Source organism: Canis aureus, chromosome 6 (genome assembly GCF_053574225.1).
Source record: "Canis aureus isolate CA01 chromosome 6, VMU_Caureus_v.1.0, whole genome shotgun sequence".
Lineage (NCBI taxonomy): Eukaryota > Metazoa > Chordata > Mammalia > Carnivora > Canidae > Canis > Canis aureus.
In genome coordinates this window covers 44,625,712-44,644,756 of record NC_135616.1, presented here as the reverse complement: position 1 = coordinate 44,644,756, position 19,045 = coordinate 44,625,712, and the positions used below count along the sequence as shown (strand labels likewise).

General features: G+C 42.9%; 2 protein-coding genes across 4 annotated transcripts in view; one reads left to right on the top strand and one right to left on the bottom strand.

Moving 5' to 3' along the window:
* SMYD3 (SET and MYND domain containing 3) overlaps window positions 1-19,045 on the bottom strand; it is a 792,487-nt gene that overhangs the window by 8,627 nt on the left and 764,815 nt on the right. The window lies entirely within an intron of this gene.
* The window catches only part of KIF26B (kinesin family member 26B), a 439,262-nt gene that overhangs the window by 374,810 nt on the left and 45,407 nt on the right, over window positions 1-19,045 (top strand). For all 3 annotated transcript variants that reach the window (XM_077901364.1, XM_077901365.1, XM_077901366.1), the window contains one exon: window positions 3,132-3,291. In XM_077901364.1, coding sequence (XP_077757490.1) covers window positions 3,132-3,291 — 160 coding nt within the window. The remainder of the gene's footprint in view (window positions 1-3,131; window positions 3,292-19,045) is intronic.

Here is a 19,045-nt window from a genome sequence, read left to right as displayed (position 1 = left end):
AATAAGAGTATTCAGACTATTTACATTTAATGTAATTATTGACATGGTTTGGTCCAAATTGTTATTTTTCCATAGGTTTTCTATTCAACTTGTCTGTTCTTTCTTTTCCTTTTTTACCTGCCTTTTTGGGACTTACTGAGTATTTTTAAAGATTTCACTTTATATCCTTTGTTGGTTTGTTAGCTGTAACTCTTCACTATTTACTGTTGCTTTGGGGTTTATAGTATACACCTTTAAGTCATTACGCTCTGCTGTCAAGTGATACTACAGCACTCCGTGAATGAGATAAGAAGCCTATAATGGAGCACCTCTGTTTCTTCACTTCTAACCTTTGTAACACTGTCAGACTTAAATTCTGTGTTTGTTATAATCCACATAGGACAATGTCATTAGTTTTGCTTTAGCAGCCAATTATCGTTCAAAGAGATTTAAATAATAGGGGAAAAAAAACATACATTTATTGGCATGGTTATCATTTCCAGAGCTTTTCATTCTTTTGTGTATATCCTCTGTGGGTCTGCTTTTGGTGAATTCTTTTGGCTTTTTTTTTTTTTTTTAGCTTTTTAAAAAAGATTTTATTTATTTATTCATGAGAGATACACAGAGAGAAGCAGAGATGAAGGCAGAGGGAGAAGCAGGCTCCCTGAGGACTTAATCCCAGGACCCCAGGATTATGACCTGAGCCAAAGGCAGACACTCAACCACTGAGCCACCCAGGTGCCCCCCTTTAAGCTTTTTAAAGTCTGAAATAGTCTTTATTTCCATTTTGTCTTAGAATGAAACTTTTGTTGAATATATTATTCTAGGTTGACTGTTTTTAGTGCTTTAGAAATGCTGCTGCCTGGTCTTTCACTTGTATTATTTCCAATAAGAAATCTGCCATCATCCTTTCTTTGGTCCTTTATATGAAACCTGTTTTATTCTCTGGGTGTTTTCAAGATTTTTCTAATCATCACTGGTGTTAAGCAGTTTGATTATGATGTGTCTTAGCGTACTTTTCTTCATGTTTCTTGTGCTGGGCTCATTTAGGTTCTTGGATATGTGGGTTTATAGTTTTCATCAAATTTGGAAAGGTTTTGGTAGTTATTTCTGAAAATATTTGATCTGTACAACCCTCTATGTCTTCTCCTATGGGGACTCCCAATTACCTATTACAACACTTGAAACTGTTCTACAGCTCTTTTTTCCCCTATGTTTTTGCTTGTCGTGTTTTTTTTTTTTTAATTTTCTGTGTTTCATTTTGGATGGTCTCAATGACTTTGTCTTCAAATTCACAAGGCTTTCCTTCTGTAATGTTTAATCTGTCATTAATCCTTTGTATTTTTCAACATTGTAGATTTTTAGCTCTCTATAGATGCAGTTTGTCTTCTTTAATATATTCCACGTCTACCTAACTTTTTAAACATTTGAAATACTGCCATAACTTCTTTGCTCTTGTTGTTTTTAGAGAGAACGCATGTGTGCAGGGGGGTGGAGGGGCAAAGGGGAAGCGAGAATCCCAAACAGACTCCATGCCCACCGTAGAGCCCAACATAGGGCTCGATCTCATGGCCCAGATCAGGCTCATGACCTGAGCCAAATCAAGAGTCAGATGCTTAACTGACTGAGCCACCCAGGCACCCCTGAAATATAGCCATAACTGTTTTACTGTCGTTCACTGTCAATTCTAATACCTATATCAACCAGTTCTGCTTGGTTTCAGTTATGTCTTCATTGTGAGTCTCATTTTCTTGCTTCTTTGCATGCCTTCTTATTTTTTGATGGATGCTGGACATTGTTGTATTTCATAAATATTCCTAAGCATTATTTTGGGATGTAGTTATTTGTAAACAGTTTGACCCTTTCTGGTCTTACTTTTAAGATTTGGCAGGTGGGACCTGGTCAGTGTTCATCTAGGGCTAAGTGTTCTCCACTATTGAAGCAAGACCCTTCCAAGTCCCCTCTCCAAGGCCCTGCAAATCTTGGGGTGTCTGGGTCTGGCTGTTGGGAACAGGCAATATTCCTGGCCTTGCATGAGTGCTGTGCACTCTCACCCCTAATCTGTTTGGGCAGCTCATGCCCCCCTGTGGCATTCCCTCACATGCCTATGCTGACCAGTGCTCAGCTGCATGCTTGAGAGCATCTCTACAAATCCCAAGTGCTCTTCTCTCCAGTACTCTGTCCTGCCAGCTGTTGCCACCTTGATCTCCCTGGTCTACATCTGTCTCTTCAATTCAGGTAGTCTGCTGCGGTCCCCCTGAGCTCCCCACCCCTGAGACATAGCCTGGAAACCCTTTTGAGGCAGTAAGCTGGGACACAAGTAGTGCTCACCTGGTTTGTTTTCCTCCTCCCAGGGATCATTGGGATCACTGTCCTTTACTACCTGATGTCTAGTGTCTTAGAAGCAGTGGGTTTATACATTTTTTTAGTTTTTAGGTAAGACAGTTGATCTGGGCCCTGTTACTTCATCTAGGCCAGAAGCAGAAGTACTCGGGACCAAGCTGCTTAGCTCTTTTGAATGTCTGTTTTCTCATCTATATTAACAAAAGAACAAGAGTATTCTGCCTGTGGTTTTACTGTGGGAACTGAATGAGACTGGTGTTTGTGCAGCACCCGGCACTTGGCAGATACTCAACAAACACTTGGGTCTTTCCCTATCTCTGCACCTGGCTATTACTTCTTCCTGATTTTACCAGGGGTTATCACCCTGATTCCTGGCTGAACTTTCAGTCAAGGGCTCTATGATGATCAACCAGAGTACATAGTCTCTCCTGGGCTATTCAGATGCAACCCAATCAATTTCATAATTCTGCTCTCTAAAGGACCTGAAAGTGCAAAGCTTATCCTCCTCTCATTGGACATTTACCTTCTCTAAAATCTACTCCAATTCAACCTATGGGTGTTACTCATTTGTTTATAGGCTGAATATCAGCAGGCTTTAGGTCAGTGATGTGAGGTGGACAGATTTTAAGAGGACCATGTGGTTGGCAACCCGGCATGATTTTGCTGGAGTTTCCAACTAAGTCATGAATGTTGATCTTTCCCTTCCCCTTTTAGGTTTCCCTCAGGTTTCCCAAGGAGGTAACTGAAGGGCAGATGAATGTTTGCCAGAACTTAACCACTTCTCTCTCCTCTTGTCTTCTCTGTGTCAGTGTCCGGAGGCCGCAGCCGTCTACACCTCATCGATCTCGGCAGCTGTGTGAAAGCTCTTAGCAAAAATCGGGAAGGAAGCTCAGGGCTCTGCCTCTCACTGTCCGCTCTGGGCAATGTCATCCTGGCTCTTGTCAATGGCAGTAAACACATCCCATACAAGTAAGTGACCCTTCCACTGGATAAATGCACTGGGGTAAGCGTGGTGCCAGGGCTGGGTGTGGGACTTCCACATTCTGGACTGCATTCTGGACTGGGTGTGGGACATTCCAGACATTCTGGACTGCATTGTTAGTATGGTGCCCAAACCAGCCTCTGCTTACAGTCGTGTATCCCATGATCTTCCAAATTCAAAAACTATGAAAATACTTAAATTTGCCCCAATCTTGACTTTGGGCTGCTCAAGTCAGAGATAATAGGAAGTTATCTCAGTTAGGGTCTCCAATTCCAATTGCCACTGGTAGATCATACCATCACACAGATGCTTCACAAGGGGTGGAAGATTGAACTACTCTTCCCTTGGGAGTTGAGCTGTCCTATTAAACCAATAAAAACACAGGATACCCAGGAAATTTAGGATTTCAGATATGCAACAAATAATTTTTTAGTATAAGTATGCCCCCAGTATTGCATGGACAGGGGAATCTTGGCAGCCCTACTTAGGACAGCTCCTAAAGCCTGGGGCATTGCCACCCACCATCCTGTGCAAATGTTTACTCCATTTCCAAGATCCTTTCCCTCTTTCTGTTATACTCTGAGAGGATGAAATTAGAGCTGCTCCTAGGTCTATGACTGGCTATGTCATCTGTGCCCATGAAGGACCCAGCCCGGGGCCACCCCTCACCACCATCACCCAACTCAGCTTTGCCACTAAACAACATGGTGATGCTAGTGGGTGTTCTCTGCTTATTCAGGGCTCTTCCAAGGTCCAGCTGCTCCTCTCACTAGCTCTCAGAACCTTCACTCATCATAAACTGATGCTTCTAGCTCTCATATCACAAGGATCTGAGACTCAGAATGGTGTGTGTGTGTGTGTGAGAGAGAGAGAGAGAGAGAGAGAGACAGCTTTTTGTAAAATTTAGAACACTATAGTGGTAATTAATAATGAGCCTACCTGGATCTACTTCATGGGATAACACCTACAGAGTTGCCATAAGGAGTAAGCAAATGGACATGCTATCGTTTTTTGTAAATCTGTAAAATCCTGCAAATATAAGTCACTGTCATGTGGGAGGAGAAAGGTAAGTCAGGCCATTTGTTCTACCATGAGTGAGATTCAGGACGAGTCATTGTGTTCTCCTACCCTCTGCCCTAAGGGGATGCCAACACTGTGATTTACTTCTCCACCAGGAGGACCATTTGTACACTGACTTGAGGAGTTTAGATAGCAGACATAATCCTATCTGTCTCAACTCTTGAAATTTGGAAACCTAGCTGGATAAACCCAGAAATGGTTTTCCCAGCCCTTGTGAGGGCCCTTCCCAGTGACAAAAGTATTTCAAGAAGGTTTATAAAGTTTTACTCAGGATCATTTCTGCAGTTGAATAAACTCAACTTGTAATTACAAGAGAGGAAGGAAGGGAGGGAGGAAGGAAGGGAGGAAGGAAGGAAAAGAAAGATCTGTACTGGTATTGTCAGGGTTGCTGACTTAGAAAGAAAGAGTACTGGCCTCAGTTGGTTTCTTGTCCATAAAAAGGGGACCATGTCTATTAATGTAATAATAGATCATGATGTTAATAAAATTCAAAATACCATGTTATAGGTCACTGATTATATATTAGTGTATCTGTATCTCTTACATTATTTCTGTGGAGTGTTGTGCTTCTAGGATTTCAGTAAATATTTGTTGAATTGGTGATGGGGACAGGGAACGGATGAATGTAAGCATGTGAAATTATTTTTACTTCCGACAAAGCAACTTCCTTTTGATTTGAGTTGAATTTCATTGTAAACATACAGGGAATCATTGAGAATTGTTTTTATCAATAGTTTGAGGGCAGTTGTTAAATTAAACATACGTAGTCATAGTATCAGCTAGTCACAGTGACCAGACACCTGCTCCCTTGGGAGGGCTGACAAAATGTGAAAGCTCCACTCACTGTTCCCTGCAGACGTATGTCTGCTTCAGTTCCAGAGTTTTCTTCCTTCAAGTGCTAGCTCTGTGGGAGTGATGATTACATTGTCTGGGTGTGTGAAGTCAGCAGACTTGACATGAGTTTAGAGTCTGCCCAAGACCTGACTCACCATCAGGACCCTCCTGAAGACCTCCTGGGCCCCTAGTTGCTCAGGGCTGGGAAATGTGATGGCCTGGCAACATGGCGGCCTGGCCGTCCTCCTCAAAACACTCATTTACCAGTGCCTCGTCTAGCATAACCTTGGGCCTTCATGTTCCTCCTATTGTTTGAACCTTAGAAGATCCTCGCTAGCCTAGCATCTCAGCTGCAGCCTCAGCATATATTCAGTATTTGACATCTGCAAATCACCTTTGCAAAGTGATTCATCAATTAGAAACTCTCCTTTCTCAAGGTCCAGGAAAAGAAGACCAAGATTTACTTGGATTGCCGAGCCAATTGGTGGCAGGATCAAACTGCCTCAAGTTTCCACAGTAGGTCCCAGCCCACTTAGCCAGTCCACCACCCCCAAGCCTCATCAAGCTCCCTAATATATTAGCAGCCTGGGCTGCAAACAGCATGGGACCCCCAGCCCAGCAGGAGGGCCCAGATATCCTTTATTAATTAATTCAGTCAAGGCCCTAAAGCCACATTATGTGGCATTTCATTAGCATGCTAAACACCTTTCAGTGTCAGACCTCATCATTTCTGAGAGGGAGGGGAGGTTTCCTGCCTGGGCAGCTTTCTCTCATTCTTGCTCGCTCACAACACAAACTAGAAAACCAAACCCCACATTCTTTACCCTCCCCCACGGCTCCAAAAGCCACAGAACCCCTCTACCCCTTCATCTGTCACCCTAGACAACTCTGCGCTTGGAACCTGCATTACTTGTGTTTGCTTCTGGGAAATTAACTCAAATGTGCACAGAGGGGATATCGCCTGTCCTCATTTCTCTTCATCATCCTATCAGACTATTTGTCATGTGAGCAAGTAGAACGTGTGTTTGGAGTCATTACCCATCCCAGGCACTCCCGTGGGTACCTTAGGGGTGCCCTGAGTGGTTTTGACTTTGCAAATGAGTTTGCCTTTGTAGATGTCAGGCAGGCGCAGGATGGGCTCCCGACCCTAGCAGCTCCGTGGTGAGGCTTGCTGGCCCATTCCAGTGCTATAAATCAGTCCTACATGGTGGTGCCATTCAGAAAAGCATGCAGGGAAGGACAGGAGACCACCAGCAGCTCCAGCCCCACCTTCAGTTCTGCACTAGCAGGCTGCACATGTTCCTCTCAAACTTTGGGCAATGTCTTGTCTAGGGAAATCTGTTGCAGGCCTGACCATCTTGACAGTGTGTTTGCAAATTCCTTTCCAGTGTTCATTCCAGCCATTTGCTGTTACCCCTACCACTTCTTAGGCACCAGCATAATAGGTGTCTTCCTTTTTGATAGATGAGAAAAGATAGGGGGAAGCATGGGAATGAATTCCTGTGCCAGAAACCAGTATTGCAGCCCTTGGCCCCAGAAGGGCTCTCACAAGGAAGGATCTGTCCATGTGAACTCAGCTTTGGCCCAAGTGCTATTCTATCCCAGCTGATCTTCAGGACTGTAGTCTTTCTAGAGATGTGGAAACTCTAACCACCACCCAGTGTCTAAGCTTGTAGGTGAAGGTAGATGCTTTAGTATGGAGGGTGTGCCTGTATGGAGCAGGGGTATAGACCCTTAGGAGGCATACCCTCCATACTGAAGTGTCTACCTTCATCCACAACTGTCACTCCATTTGGAGAAAGAATTGCTTTAATAGGCCAAGCAATCTGTTTGTTTATTTGTCAACAAGATGCTTATACTGTCTCCAAACACCAGATACTTTATAATGTCTTGGTTTCCATTTAATAAGAGGTTGTGGAAGATCATTCTGCGACTCTCACGTTGTACCTGAGACCCTCTTTCTGAGTCAACTTGAGACATGGCTCTGCATTACAATCCCATGAAGGAAGTGATGCTCGATGCCTTTCTTCAATGAGCTTGGTCTGTGGTTCCAACAAAGACTTACTCCTTGTTTATTTGCACCAGTTACTGACACGTCAGAGATCATCAAACCTTCCCCCTCGCTGTGGTGAATCTGCTGGCAGTGGCAGGGGAGCCTGAGGCAGGCTGTGATCGTTGGCTTGAGACTGCAAGCCAGACCACCAGGAGCCACTTCAAGAGGTTTCCACACCATAGAAGCAATACAGAGCCCACCATCAGGGTCTCAGATGGGAACACGTTTCCTCCTACGGCCCTAGTGAGGCCAGCAGGAACCAAGGCCATATTAAGAATGTGCCATCATCAGAGCTGCTCATTCAAGTCAGCGAGCAGCCCTGGAAATTCAAATTCAAGTCTGTGACTTTTGGAGAAATTACATTTCATAAACAGAGGCAGCTTTTCCAAAATGTCCACACTTCTCCTATGTGAGGGGCTGTGTGGAATACAGGGGAGGTTCCAGTGACCACAGGCCTGCATTCAGCAGGCCTTTCCAGGACTTGCATCTCGGAAGAAGGCAGAAATGCCTCTTTCTTGCCTTGAGAAATATTTTCTCCTACTAGCCATTTAGATAGCCTCTGTTCTCCCCAAACTGGAGACTGGTTCTGTGTCTGGGAAGCTCAGCAAGGGAGCTATGGATTGATATTAGCTACAATACTATTTCCCTGGTTGATGGGGACATGAAAGGTTCGAGTGTATATTATTTATATTTCATGTGAAATTAAATAGATATTTTCCATGAAAAATGCAAAGGAGTAACATTTCTCCAGATTTACTGAAGATAGCACAGAATAGAAACTCTTTAAGAATCTTCCCATGAGCATCTGTGTATGTGTGTGTGTGTGTGTGTGTGTGTGTGTGAGAGAGAGAGAGAGAGATACATATTTAGCAACCTTTAAATGTACATTAATGCTGTATTATCTCCTCCTGATTTACAGGGAGAACATCAATTTAGAACTATTTGCACAAACTCCGGGTACCGGTTTATAGCATTCCCTGTTTAGACATAAAATAACCAAAGTCTCAGGTTGCCAGGCAACCACAGCAATGATAATTCTTATATTGCTGCTTCAAAAATATTCATTTTTATACATTTTAATGACTGTTAGGATGCAGAGAAAGTGAGTCCAGAAAATCACCAGGACGGAGACACCTCCCTCCCACACTTTTTTTTTTTTTTTTTTTTTTAATGAGATTTTAAACTTGTTTCTTCTGTGCTTCACTCCTAGCTCCTTTTACTTCCCTGGCCAGTGGTATCTTCATATTCAATTATGAGCATTTCCAGAGATTGAGAATATTTTCTTAAGAGTTTAGGCAGCAACTTCCAGTAAATAAACTCTGCCGGGTTTTTCTGGAACCACACAGGTCATGCAGGGTGAATCGGTTGGGGTCACAAGCCCTGGGTTTAAGCACTGATCGTTTCTCCACTGGTTTAGCACACAGACTCCACGAATCCTCCTTTTTGTTCTCAAGAGAGCCACCTTTCGTCCCCGTGGAACTAGGCCCCTGACTTGGTCACCTTCTCTTGGCAGCAAAGCCACAGTGCACTTCTTCTTTGTTCAGCTGTGTCTCATCCCCACTGGTTACAGGCCACATGCCCGGAGGACTGGGTAGAAACTAGGAGACATCCTCATTTCCCTTCTGGCCTTTTGAGATGTTTCCTGCCTTTGTGTCCGGTCTTGGAGATTACTAATGAAACTCTCTTCCCTCCAGATTCTGAACAGACTGGCAAATAGGAGAGTATAAATGGTAATTAAAACTCTTGAGCTGCTTAGTCCTGGCAGGGAGCCAGGAGGTCCCCCTCCACAAACCAGGATGCCAGGATTCCCACCAATGGGCAGAATCAGGCTGACAGGGCAGCCATGTGGCTTAAGGGCAGGAGAGCGTGTGAGAGACTTGTGGGGAGGGAGACAGATGGACAGTGTTGGGCTTTACTTGCCCAGGGTCACATTTACCAGCCTCAGTGATCAGACTCTTTCTTGTGCTGTGGAAAAAGTGAATGAAAGGGCAGAAGGAAAGGTGGGAACTTTTTCCCCTGATCTTTCGAAGGGGATTGAGGTTGCTAATTTGTGGACTTGATGGGTCATGGAGAGAAGCAGCACCTAGCTTCCAGTACTTATTCTCTGGTTTTCCCACAACATTCTGGGTAGTTAGCATGGTGCCTGAATGAGTTCTAAATGAGGCTTATTTCATAATGTGAGTGTAATGATGATAGCTCACAGTCATTGTTCTCTGACTGTGCTTCCACAACAGTTCCCACACTTGGTGAGCACTTAATTCTGCCGACACAGCCTTATGACCAAGGCACTATTGTGATCATATTCGTATGGGATACAGATAGCTGCCCTCACCCCCACCCACGGTACCACCACTTCCTCACACCAGGTCCAGAATGCCATCATGTTCCATCAGTGTTTGTTGGGATAGCAGATGAGCCAAGACCCTGGCTCAGATGTATCTGCAGAGCCTGAGCATGTGTGGTGGGTTGGAAGTGAAGCCATAGTTTCAAGCAGGGGGACCAGCTGTGGCCAGCTGTGCATGCAGGGTCAGTGTCCAGACCCCCACTTTACTGAGAAGGCTACCCCGGGTGGGCTGACTCCTGGGGACTCTTGGCAGTGGGCAAAGTGGAACGGGGAGGCTAGAGGAGGGAAGGGAACCTACGCCACTTAACCACAATCAGAAATACCAGAAAAGAATGTTGGAATGAATGAGATCCTCTTCTATCAATATCTGTGTGCAGGACCCAGGATAGAAGATCGGAGAACAGGGCTTGGGTTGGCCTCATTGAATGGTGCTCAATGAAACTCATATGCTGGCCTGCTCTACCTGGTTGATCTCTGCAAAATGTCATGAGGCTTTTTGTCTTTCTTAATTTCTGCAATCCTGCCTGACAGTGCATTCCACTGGCCTACTAGTGGGAAAAGCTGTGGATTCTATGATGCTCTCTTAGGCTGTGGGCCCCAGGGTCCCCCACCTAGCCCCTCTGCCTTACCGGTTGGCTCCAGTGGGAGAAGTGTGACTGTATCCCTGCCGGGCATGGCCTTGCCAATGAGACAGTTTCTGGCCCTCTCTAGCTCCTAGGAGGTGGCAGTGTCTAGTAGGTGCATGGAGGCATTTCTGGGTGAAGAGATTCCTGTCAGAACAGGAGCAGTTATCACCCAGTCTATGTCTTGAAGTTTCATTGAGGACGAGAAAGGCAAGGAAGGTGGGGAGGCCAGAGGGGAGAGTGACAGCAGGCTGTCAGTGTACAGGATAATGAGCTTTCTCAAATACCAGGCTGATGGGAGCAGCTGTGTGGATTTCCACAGCTGGTAAATAAGGTAGCCAATCCATCAGCTAGAATTTGGGAAGTTTTTCCAGGCTTGGCTCCCAAAGAACTATGTAGTCAAATGCCTGTGGTTTCTAAGTGCTGATCTGCAACACGGGTTGGGGCACTGATGCTGAGCGAGAGCCCTGCTGAGGTCCCCTTTGCCCACGCCCAGCTCCCCTGCTCCCCTGCTGCTGGCAACCATCATTCTCTCCCCTGGATCTCAGTTCAGGTTTTCAAATTCTGCATTTAATCAAGATCCTACAGTATTTGTCTTTCTCTGTCTGACTTCTTCCACTTGCCCTGCTAATGCCCTCAGGTGCATCCCTGTTGTCACAAGTGACAGGATATAACTTTTTTTAGAAACTTATTTCACTTAAATTTAATTAGTGAACATATGGCGTATCATTAGTTTCTAATGTAGAGGTCAGTTATTCATCCGTTGCATATAACACGTGCTTGTTCCATCATGTGCTCTCCTTAATGCATATCACACAGGCACCCATCCCCCCACCCATCTCCCCTCCAGTGACCCTATTTGTTTCCTAGAGTTCGGTGTCTCTTATGGTTTGCCTCCCTCTCTGATTTTGTCTTATTTTATTTTTCCTTCCCTTCCCCTATGATTCTCTGTGCTGCTTTTTATATTCCACATGAGTGAAACCATATAATTGGGGATCCCTGGGTGGCGCAGCGGTTTGGCGCCTGCCTTTGGCCCAGGGCGCAATCCTGGAGACCCGGGATCGAATCCCACGTCGGGCTCCCGGTGCATGGAGCCTGCTTCTCCCTCTGCCTGCGTCTCTGCCTCTCTCTCTGTGTGTGTGTGTGTGTGTGTGTGTGTGTGTGTGTGTGTGACTATCATAAATAAATAAAAAAATTAAAAAAAAAGAAACCATATAATTGTCTTTCTCTGATTGGCTTACTTTGCTTTAGCATAATATCTCCTAGCTCCATCTATGTTGATGTAAAATACCTTCTTTAGGATATAACTTTTTTTTAAATTTTTATTTATTTGTGATAGTCACACACAGAGAGAGAGAGAGAGAGAGAGAGAGAGAGGCAGAGGCACAGGTAGGGAGAAGCAGGCTCCATGCACCGGGAGCCCAACGTGGGACTCGATCCTGGGTCTCCAGGATGGCGCCCTGGGCCAAAGGCAGGCGCCAAACCGCTGCGCCACCCAGGGATCCCTAGGATATAACTTTTTAATGGCCGAATAATATTCCATTATACATAGATGTGTGTGTGAGAGTGTGTGTGTGTGTGTATAACCTTTTCTTCATTCTTCCATTGATGGATACTTGGCACTATCCTATCTTCCTTGATTTTAAAAGGCCAAATGGATTGTGATTACCTTTTGTTAAAATGGACAGCTCATACATTAATTCAACAAGAGTTTGTGTGCCTGATAACAGACATTTAATTATGAGAATCCAACCCTATGTACTCCTTACAAAGAAGCAATGGCTTGTGGAAGTGAAAGTCTTGACCTACACCTTCCGCCAATGAGTCCATTGAGGCTGAGGGTGAGTGGAAGTTGGGGGTCCAATGCTGTTTTGCTCTCAACTGTATCTGTGTATCTCACTGACCAGAGTGTGATTCAAATAATTAAAGATACATATTGTTCATATAATATGGCCCTTAAATATAAGCCAAGTACTTTTGGTGCTCATCCAGAGACCATGATGTGTTCCAACACTGAGGCAAAACTTGACCATGTTGGGTTTCATGAGAGAAGGGTTTTATTCCAAGAGATTTTCAGGACAAAGCTTGATAATATAAATTTCACCCTATACTTTCAATCCCAAGTGACACATAGAGTTTAATTCCATTAATCATGGAGCTCAGCACTGTTCTGATCAGGAAGATGGATTCTGACCCAAAGGTTTTCAGGGACTGATTTTGTTATAAGTTGGACAGAGGCTACTGAGCATATAAGAGACAATTTGAGAAATACTCAGAAGACTATCTGTAACTCCTTTTATCCATGTAGTCCTTCATTCATTCAAAAATATTTATCAGACCCCTACAATATGAAGGGCACTGGGGATGCAACAGAATAACACAGATGATCACCCATCTTGGATGAGTATGGTCTAATGGAGATGCAGACATGGACTTGCCAGGTCCAACACCTAATAATACATGAGCGCCAAGTGCTCACCAACCTCTGTGGGAAGAAGGGTCCAAGTAAGCTGAGGGAATCAGAAGGCTGTAGCAAAAGCTGCCTGGGCAGATGTGATGACTCTGAAGCCCTCCGCTCGTCTATACTCTTCTGTTCCCAGATTTGTCAAGCTCCCCACAACCCATCCTTTAAACGCCTGAGCCATTCAGCATTGCCCTGTCATTTGCTGCAGTGATGTAGATATTGCCTGACACAAATCATGATAAACTGCTGAGCCAAACCAAGACTCCGAATCCACTGCTAATTGTTACCTTAAATGATAACTAATCATCGTATCACCAGTCATGCTGCTACTAGAAGAAAACAGCCAAACTGGGAGGCGGGGGGTGGGGGTGCTTGTTCAGGGCCAGTACACAGAGTGCTTGAGATGCCCTTGGGCACCCAGAGTGCCCTGTGATCACTCAAGGGTGGCCAGATTTAGGCACAGTTAGGCAGTAAAAGGGTTGGAGCATACAAATGAGTTGGGGCTCAATTCATTAAGAAACTGTCTTGAACATTAATAGAGCTTCAATCAGGGTATCCAACCATAAATTCTCACCTGTTTCACAACTGGTTCAGGCTCAATTGAGCATTAATAGATTTTTTTTGTCCATGCAAATGAGATGATAATTTAGTTCATGTGCAATTGAACAATTTTCACATAGTTATGTTCAGGAAGCAGTTAAGTTGTATCAAATCGTCTAATGTACCAGTAATTATTTAACATAGAGCTGAGTTTCATTTTGATATACTAAAGAGACAACTGGAGGTCATAGTAGATTAGTTAATAATCTAAAGGGTAGTCGACTTTAAGAGCTTTACAATATTCAGTCCTTTGGGGCAGCAGTCACCATGGCTCTTCACTTTTGTTTATCCATACCACTCTCTTACTCCCTAGCAGTGAGATAGGAAATATTTGGGCAGTAGGAGGGTGGTTTCCAGGTTTGGGATGAAGGGAGAGGTTGGGTCCCTCGTGTATAAGCCTACATACATACATCCTAGCTTTGTGCTCTGACATGCCATTTTTCCCATGGTTACATGTGTGTGCCCTCAAAGCTGACGTCAGCTCCTTCAAACCAAGCATTGGGCGTAGCGCTCCCATGTACCTGCCATCTCTGCACATGAACTCCTGCACTGAGGGCCAATTGCAGTAATTTTTGAGAGTGTCCAGAGTACTTCTATGTCATTTTTGGAACAAAGTTCACTATCCCACACCCTCTGCTTGGGGAAAAGGCACCCACTCTTTCCTTCTGGGGATGCTCATTGGTGAAGGCCGAGGAAACCGCAGTTTCACGGCCTCCCACACACCTGCCAGAATGCCCTTTTAAAAAGGCAAATCTGATGTCGGCACTTTCTTTAAATCCCACAGTGGTTTCTTGTCATTACAGGCTAGAGGTCAAACCCTTTTATGGCCTGGAAAGTTGGTCATAACTTGGGCCACACCCGCCTTCCAGATCACGGACACTGCCTATAAGCTCCTGAATCCTGACACCCCCCCACAGCCCTCGGCTTTGTACATGCAATTTTTTCTGTCTACAAATGGCCTTATGTGTTCATTCATTCATTCAGTGAATGGTTTTCAAGAGCATGCTATATTCCATACCATCCTGGATCCCCTTCCTCGGTTAGTGACTTTCTATTTATTTCTCTTTCATGTTTTCATTGTGAAATTGTCATATCCCCAGATGTAGAGACACATCTGCCCAGTCTACGAAATAACAAATCAGACGTCTGTGTGCCCACCAGGCAGGTTAGGAACTAGAACACAAAAGAAGGCCTGTGTGCTCTTCCTCTTCTGTGCCTACATTGCCTTCCTGACTTTCCCAGAAGTGACCGCCATACAGGGTTATGTGTTTATAGTCTCCAAGCTTGCCTGATGATTTTACCACCCAAATTTGTGTTTGGTCTGATTTTGAACATCACACAAATGGAATCATATTCTCTTCTTGGCTGTTCTCTAACTTCCATTTTCAACCAATATTTCATTCTTGACATCCATATTGGTGTGTGGAGCTATAGTTTGTTAATTTTCTTTGATGTATGGCTTTCCCATTATCAGAGGATATCACAGAATATTGATTCTTCTGTTGATGGGTTTCTAAGAGATTTTTAAAAATTGATCATTGAATTTTGTCTAACCCACTTCTGCATCAAGTGAGATGATCATGTGGTTTTCTGCCTTTAATCCTTTAATATGGTAAATTACATTAATCAATTTTTTAATATTAAAAATCCTTGCATCTCTTCCTGTTTATTCTTCAAGGCTTACCTCAAATATTATCTCCTCTTTGAAACTTTGTCTGATCTCCTTTCTCCCCTCCCCCTTCTTTGTTCCAGAAAAGTTGTTTCCCTCCTCTAATCCCTGATGGCATTCTGAAGGTATTGTATTATAGGCACTGATGTTATATTTTAATTATTTGTTTGTATACTTATCTCTCCTATCATATGAGCTCATCAAGATAATGACAGTCTTTTTTTTTCCAGGTTCCTTATTTTTGCACTAATTTGCATTAAATCAACCTGATTGAAACTCTACTTTTTTTTAATTGAAATATAGTTTACACACAATATTACATTAGTTTCAGATATGCAACATAGTGATTCAACAAATCTATTTGTTATTCCAGGCTCACCACAAGCGTAGCTGCCATCCATCACCATACAACACTATTTCAATACCATGGACTATATTCCCTAGGTTGTGCATTTTATCTCCATGACTTATTCATTCCATAACCGGAAGCCTGCATCTCCCAACTCCCCTTCACCCATTTGCCCATCCCCCCCACCTCACAATCATCAATATGTTCTCTGTATTTATGAGTCTGTTTCTGCTTTGGTTTGTTTGGGCTTTTTTTTTTTTAGATTCCACATATAAGTGAAATCCTATAGTATTTGTCTTTCCCTGTCAGATTTATTTGACTTAGCATAATGCCCTTTAGCTCCATCCATGCTGTTGCAAATGGCAGGATGTCTTTCTTTTTATGGCTGAGTCATATTCCACTGCGTATATACTACCTTTTCTTTATCCATTCATCTGTCAATGGACACTTGGGCTTGTTTCCATACCTTAGCTAATGTAAATAATGCTACAACAAACTCAAAACATAGACTCTTTTTGAGTTAATTTTTTTCCCTTGAGGCAGATACCCAGTAGTGGAATTCCTGGAATGTTTATTTCTATTCTTAACTTTTTCAGGACCCTTCATATTGTTTTCCAGAGTGCACCAGTTTGCATTCCCACCAACATTGCAAGAAGGTTCCCCTTTGTCCAATTCCTTGCCAGCACTTGTTATTTCTTGTCTTTTTGTTTCTAGCCATTCTGACAAGCGTGAGGTGATATCTCATTGTGGTTTTGATTTGCGTTTCTCCGACAGTGAATGATGTTGAGCATATTTTCATGTGTCTATTGGCCATCTGGATGTCTTTTCTGAAAAAAATGTTAATGTAGGCCCTCTGCCTATTTTTAATCAGATTATTTGGGTTTTTTTTCACGTTGCATCTTATAAGTTCTTACAACTCTATTAACTCCTTATTGAGCATGTCATTTGCAAATATCTTTTCCTCTTCAGTAGGCTGCCTTTCCATTTTGTTGATGGTTTCCTTTGATGTGCAAAAGCTTCTCATTTTGGTGTAGTCCCAATAATTTGTTTTTGCTTTTGCTTCCCTTGTCTGGAGTGACATATCTAGGAAAGTGTTTCTATGGTGGTATAAAAGAGATTACCGCCTGTGTTTTCTTCTAGGAGTTTTATGGTTTCAGGCCTCACATTTAAGTCTTTAATCCATTTTGAGTTTAATTTTGTATATGGTGTAAGGAAGTGGTCCAGTTTCACTCTTCTGCATGTGGCTGTCCAGTTTTTCTGGCACCATTTGTTGAAGAGACTGTCTTTTCCCTGTTGTATATTCCTGCCAACTTTGTAGTAGATTAATTAACCATATAATTGTGGGTTTATTTCTCAGCTCTCTGTTCTGTTCCACTGATCTACGTTTCTGTTTTGTGCCAGCACCATACTGTTTTAATTACTACAGCTTTTTAGTATAGCTTGAAATCTGGGATCGTGATACCTCTAGTTTTATTCTTCTTTCTTAAGGTTGCTTCACCTATTTAGAGTCTTTCATGGTGCCATACAAATTTTAGGATTATTTGTTCCAGTTCTGTGAAAAACGCCATTGGTATTTTGATAGGAATTGGCATTGAATCTATAGATTGCTTTGAGTAGCATGGACATTTTCACAGTTTTGATTCAGTAATCCACAAGCACAGACTGTCTTTCCATTTGTGTCATATTTAATTTCTTTTGTCCATGTTTTATAGTTTTCAGAGTACAGATCTTTGTAATAATCAAAGGGTATTTTATTCTTTTTGGCGCAATTGTAAATGGAATCTTTTTTCTTAATTTCTCCTTCTTTTACTACATTCTTAGTGTATAAAAATATAATCAATTTCTGTATATTTATTTTGTATCCTACAACTTTACTGGATTGATTAATTAGTTCCAAGTATTTTTTTGGTGGAGTCTTTAGAGGGACCTTACTTCTTTAGTAGCTAATATGAGTCACACTTCTAACTTCAACTATTTGATTGCATGCCTCCCAACCCAGAAGATACCTTTGGGCCACTAGACTTGCTTTGTAGCCACTAGAACCCCATTTTCAGCACAAAGTGTATCTCTTTGTGGTGATATCAGCTCTGGAGGGCTGTAGAGGCATTGAAGCTACAGCCCTAGCCCTTGTTCCTGAATCAAAGACAGAGCAAAAATAGATTCACTCCACCAGGTTACTCTGACAATTTGTCACACATCTGTGGTATATAAAATACCATTCTAAGCATTAGGGCTGATGCCCAGAGCTCACAGACCAGGAGGACAGAGAAACCAGTATGCAAGTGAGAGGACAAGGCATAAGCGGTTAGAAGTCACATTGTAGAGTATGTTTAAAAGAAATACAAAGTTCCAGTATGTCATCTGTGAATATATTCTCTACGGCAGTGATAAATAATAATAAATATAAGATACAGTAGATTTTCACTATTATAACTCTCCAGATGTCTAGAATTTTGTGGAAGCAAATACGTCTTAGAGTTCATTCAAGAGGTTTAGTTACTTAAATTCTCTCTTTATAATAGGCATTTTATTGCATGGCTTTGGAGTTGATGCCCTAAGGGTCTAAGTCTTAGGGGCATTCCAGGAATGTGTTAGAACTCTAATGAAAGGCTGCCCTTGTGGCCAGCTAATATCCCCAGATTTGGGAATGGCCACCCATCTTTTTTTTTTTTTTTTAAGATTTTATTTATTTATTCATGAGAGACACACAGAGAAAGGCAGAGACATAGGCAGAGGGAAAGCAGGACCTCGGGATCAGATCCTGAGCCAAAAGCAGATGCTCAACCACTGAGCCACCCAGGCTTCCCGCGGCCCATTTTTTGACAATAATATAAATTTTAAGCAACACCCAGAAGACCCTGTATCCTGGTGCCAAAGAGGACAAGCTACATGTGGATGGGGCTTTGTCAGCTCTCATGATTAACTTTCTACACTGGGTGAAATGACAGTCTCTCTGTGTAAAGCCCAGGAAAGTGCTTGCAGGCCTTTCTCATTTCTGGCTTCTGAGCCTCTACCACCGTAGGGAATGGACAGATCCACAACCCAGAGCCCTTGACAATCAAATTCTGAAAAAGCAAACGAGCCCACTTGATTCCTTACTGGAATAATGAAAGCCATCTTGACGATTTCCTTTGCAAAAGGAAACTAGCCACCTTTAAAAAATATACAATTTGGGGTGCCTTGGTGGCTAGTTGGTTGAGCATCTGACTCTTGGTTTCAGCTCAGGTCATGATCTCAGATTTGTGGGATGGAGCCTGGCATTGGGCTCTGTGCTCAGCACAGAGCAGCTTAAGATTCTCTTTCCCTCTCTCTCTGCCCTTCCCTCCACTTTCTCTCTCAAATAAATAAATCTTTAAAAAAATTAAAATAAAAAAACATAGAATTTGACCTTTCCAAAAGCCAAAGGCTCTCCTCACCATCATTTATTTGAGCCTATAATGTGTAAATGCAAAGAACTGAGTGATTATTTTCTCTAAACACCTTCTGGATGGAGTCAGAATCTCTCTTATGTCATTAAGTCCTCTGTTCAGGGACCCATTTAAGGACCCACTTCACATGGTCTTGGAACCATGGGTTTTGTACAAAAGCAATGAGTAGCAAAGCTACCACTTTTTGAGTATTTGCTGAGTGCATGTTCAGTCTATACAATACAAACACTCTCTTTTACGCCTCACATGAACCTTAGAAATAGATGCTTCTGTTCTTCCCTTTCTATAGATGAAGAC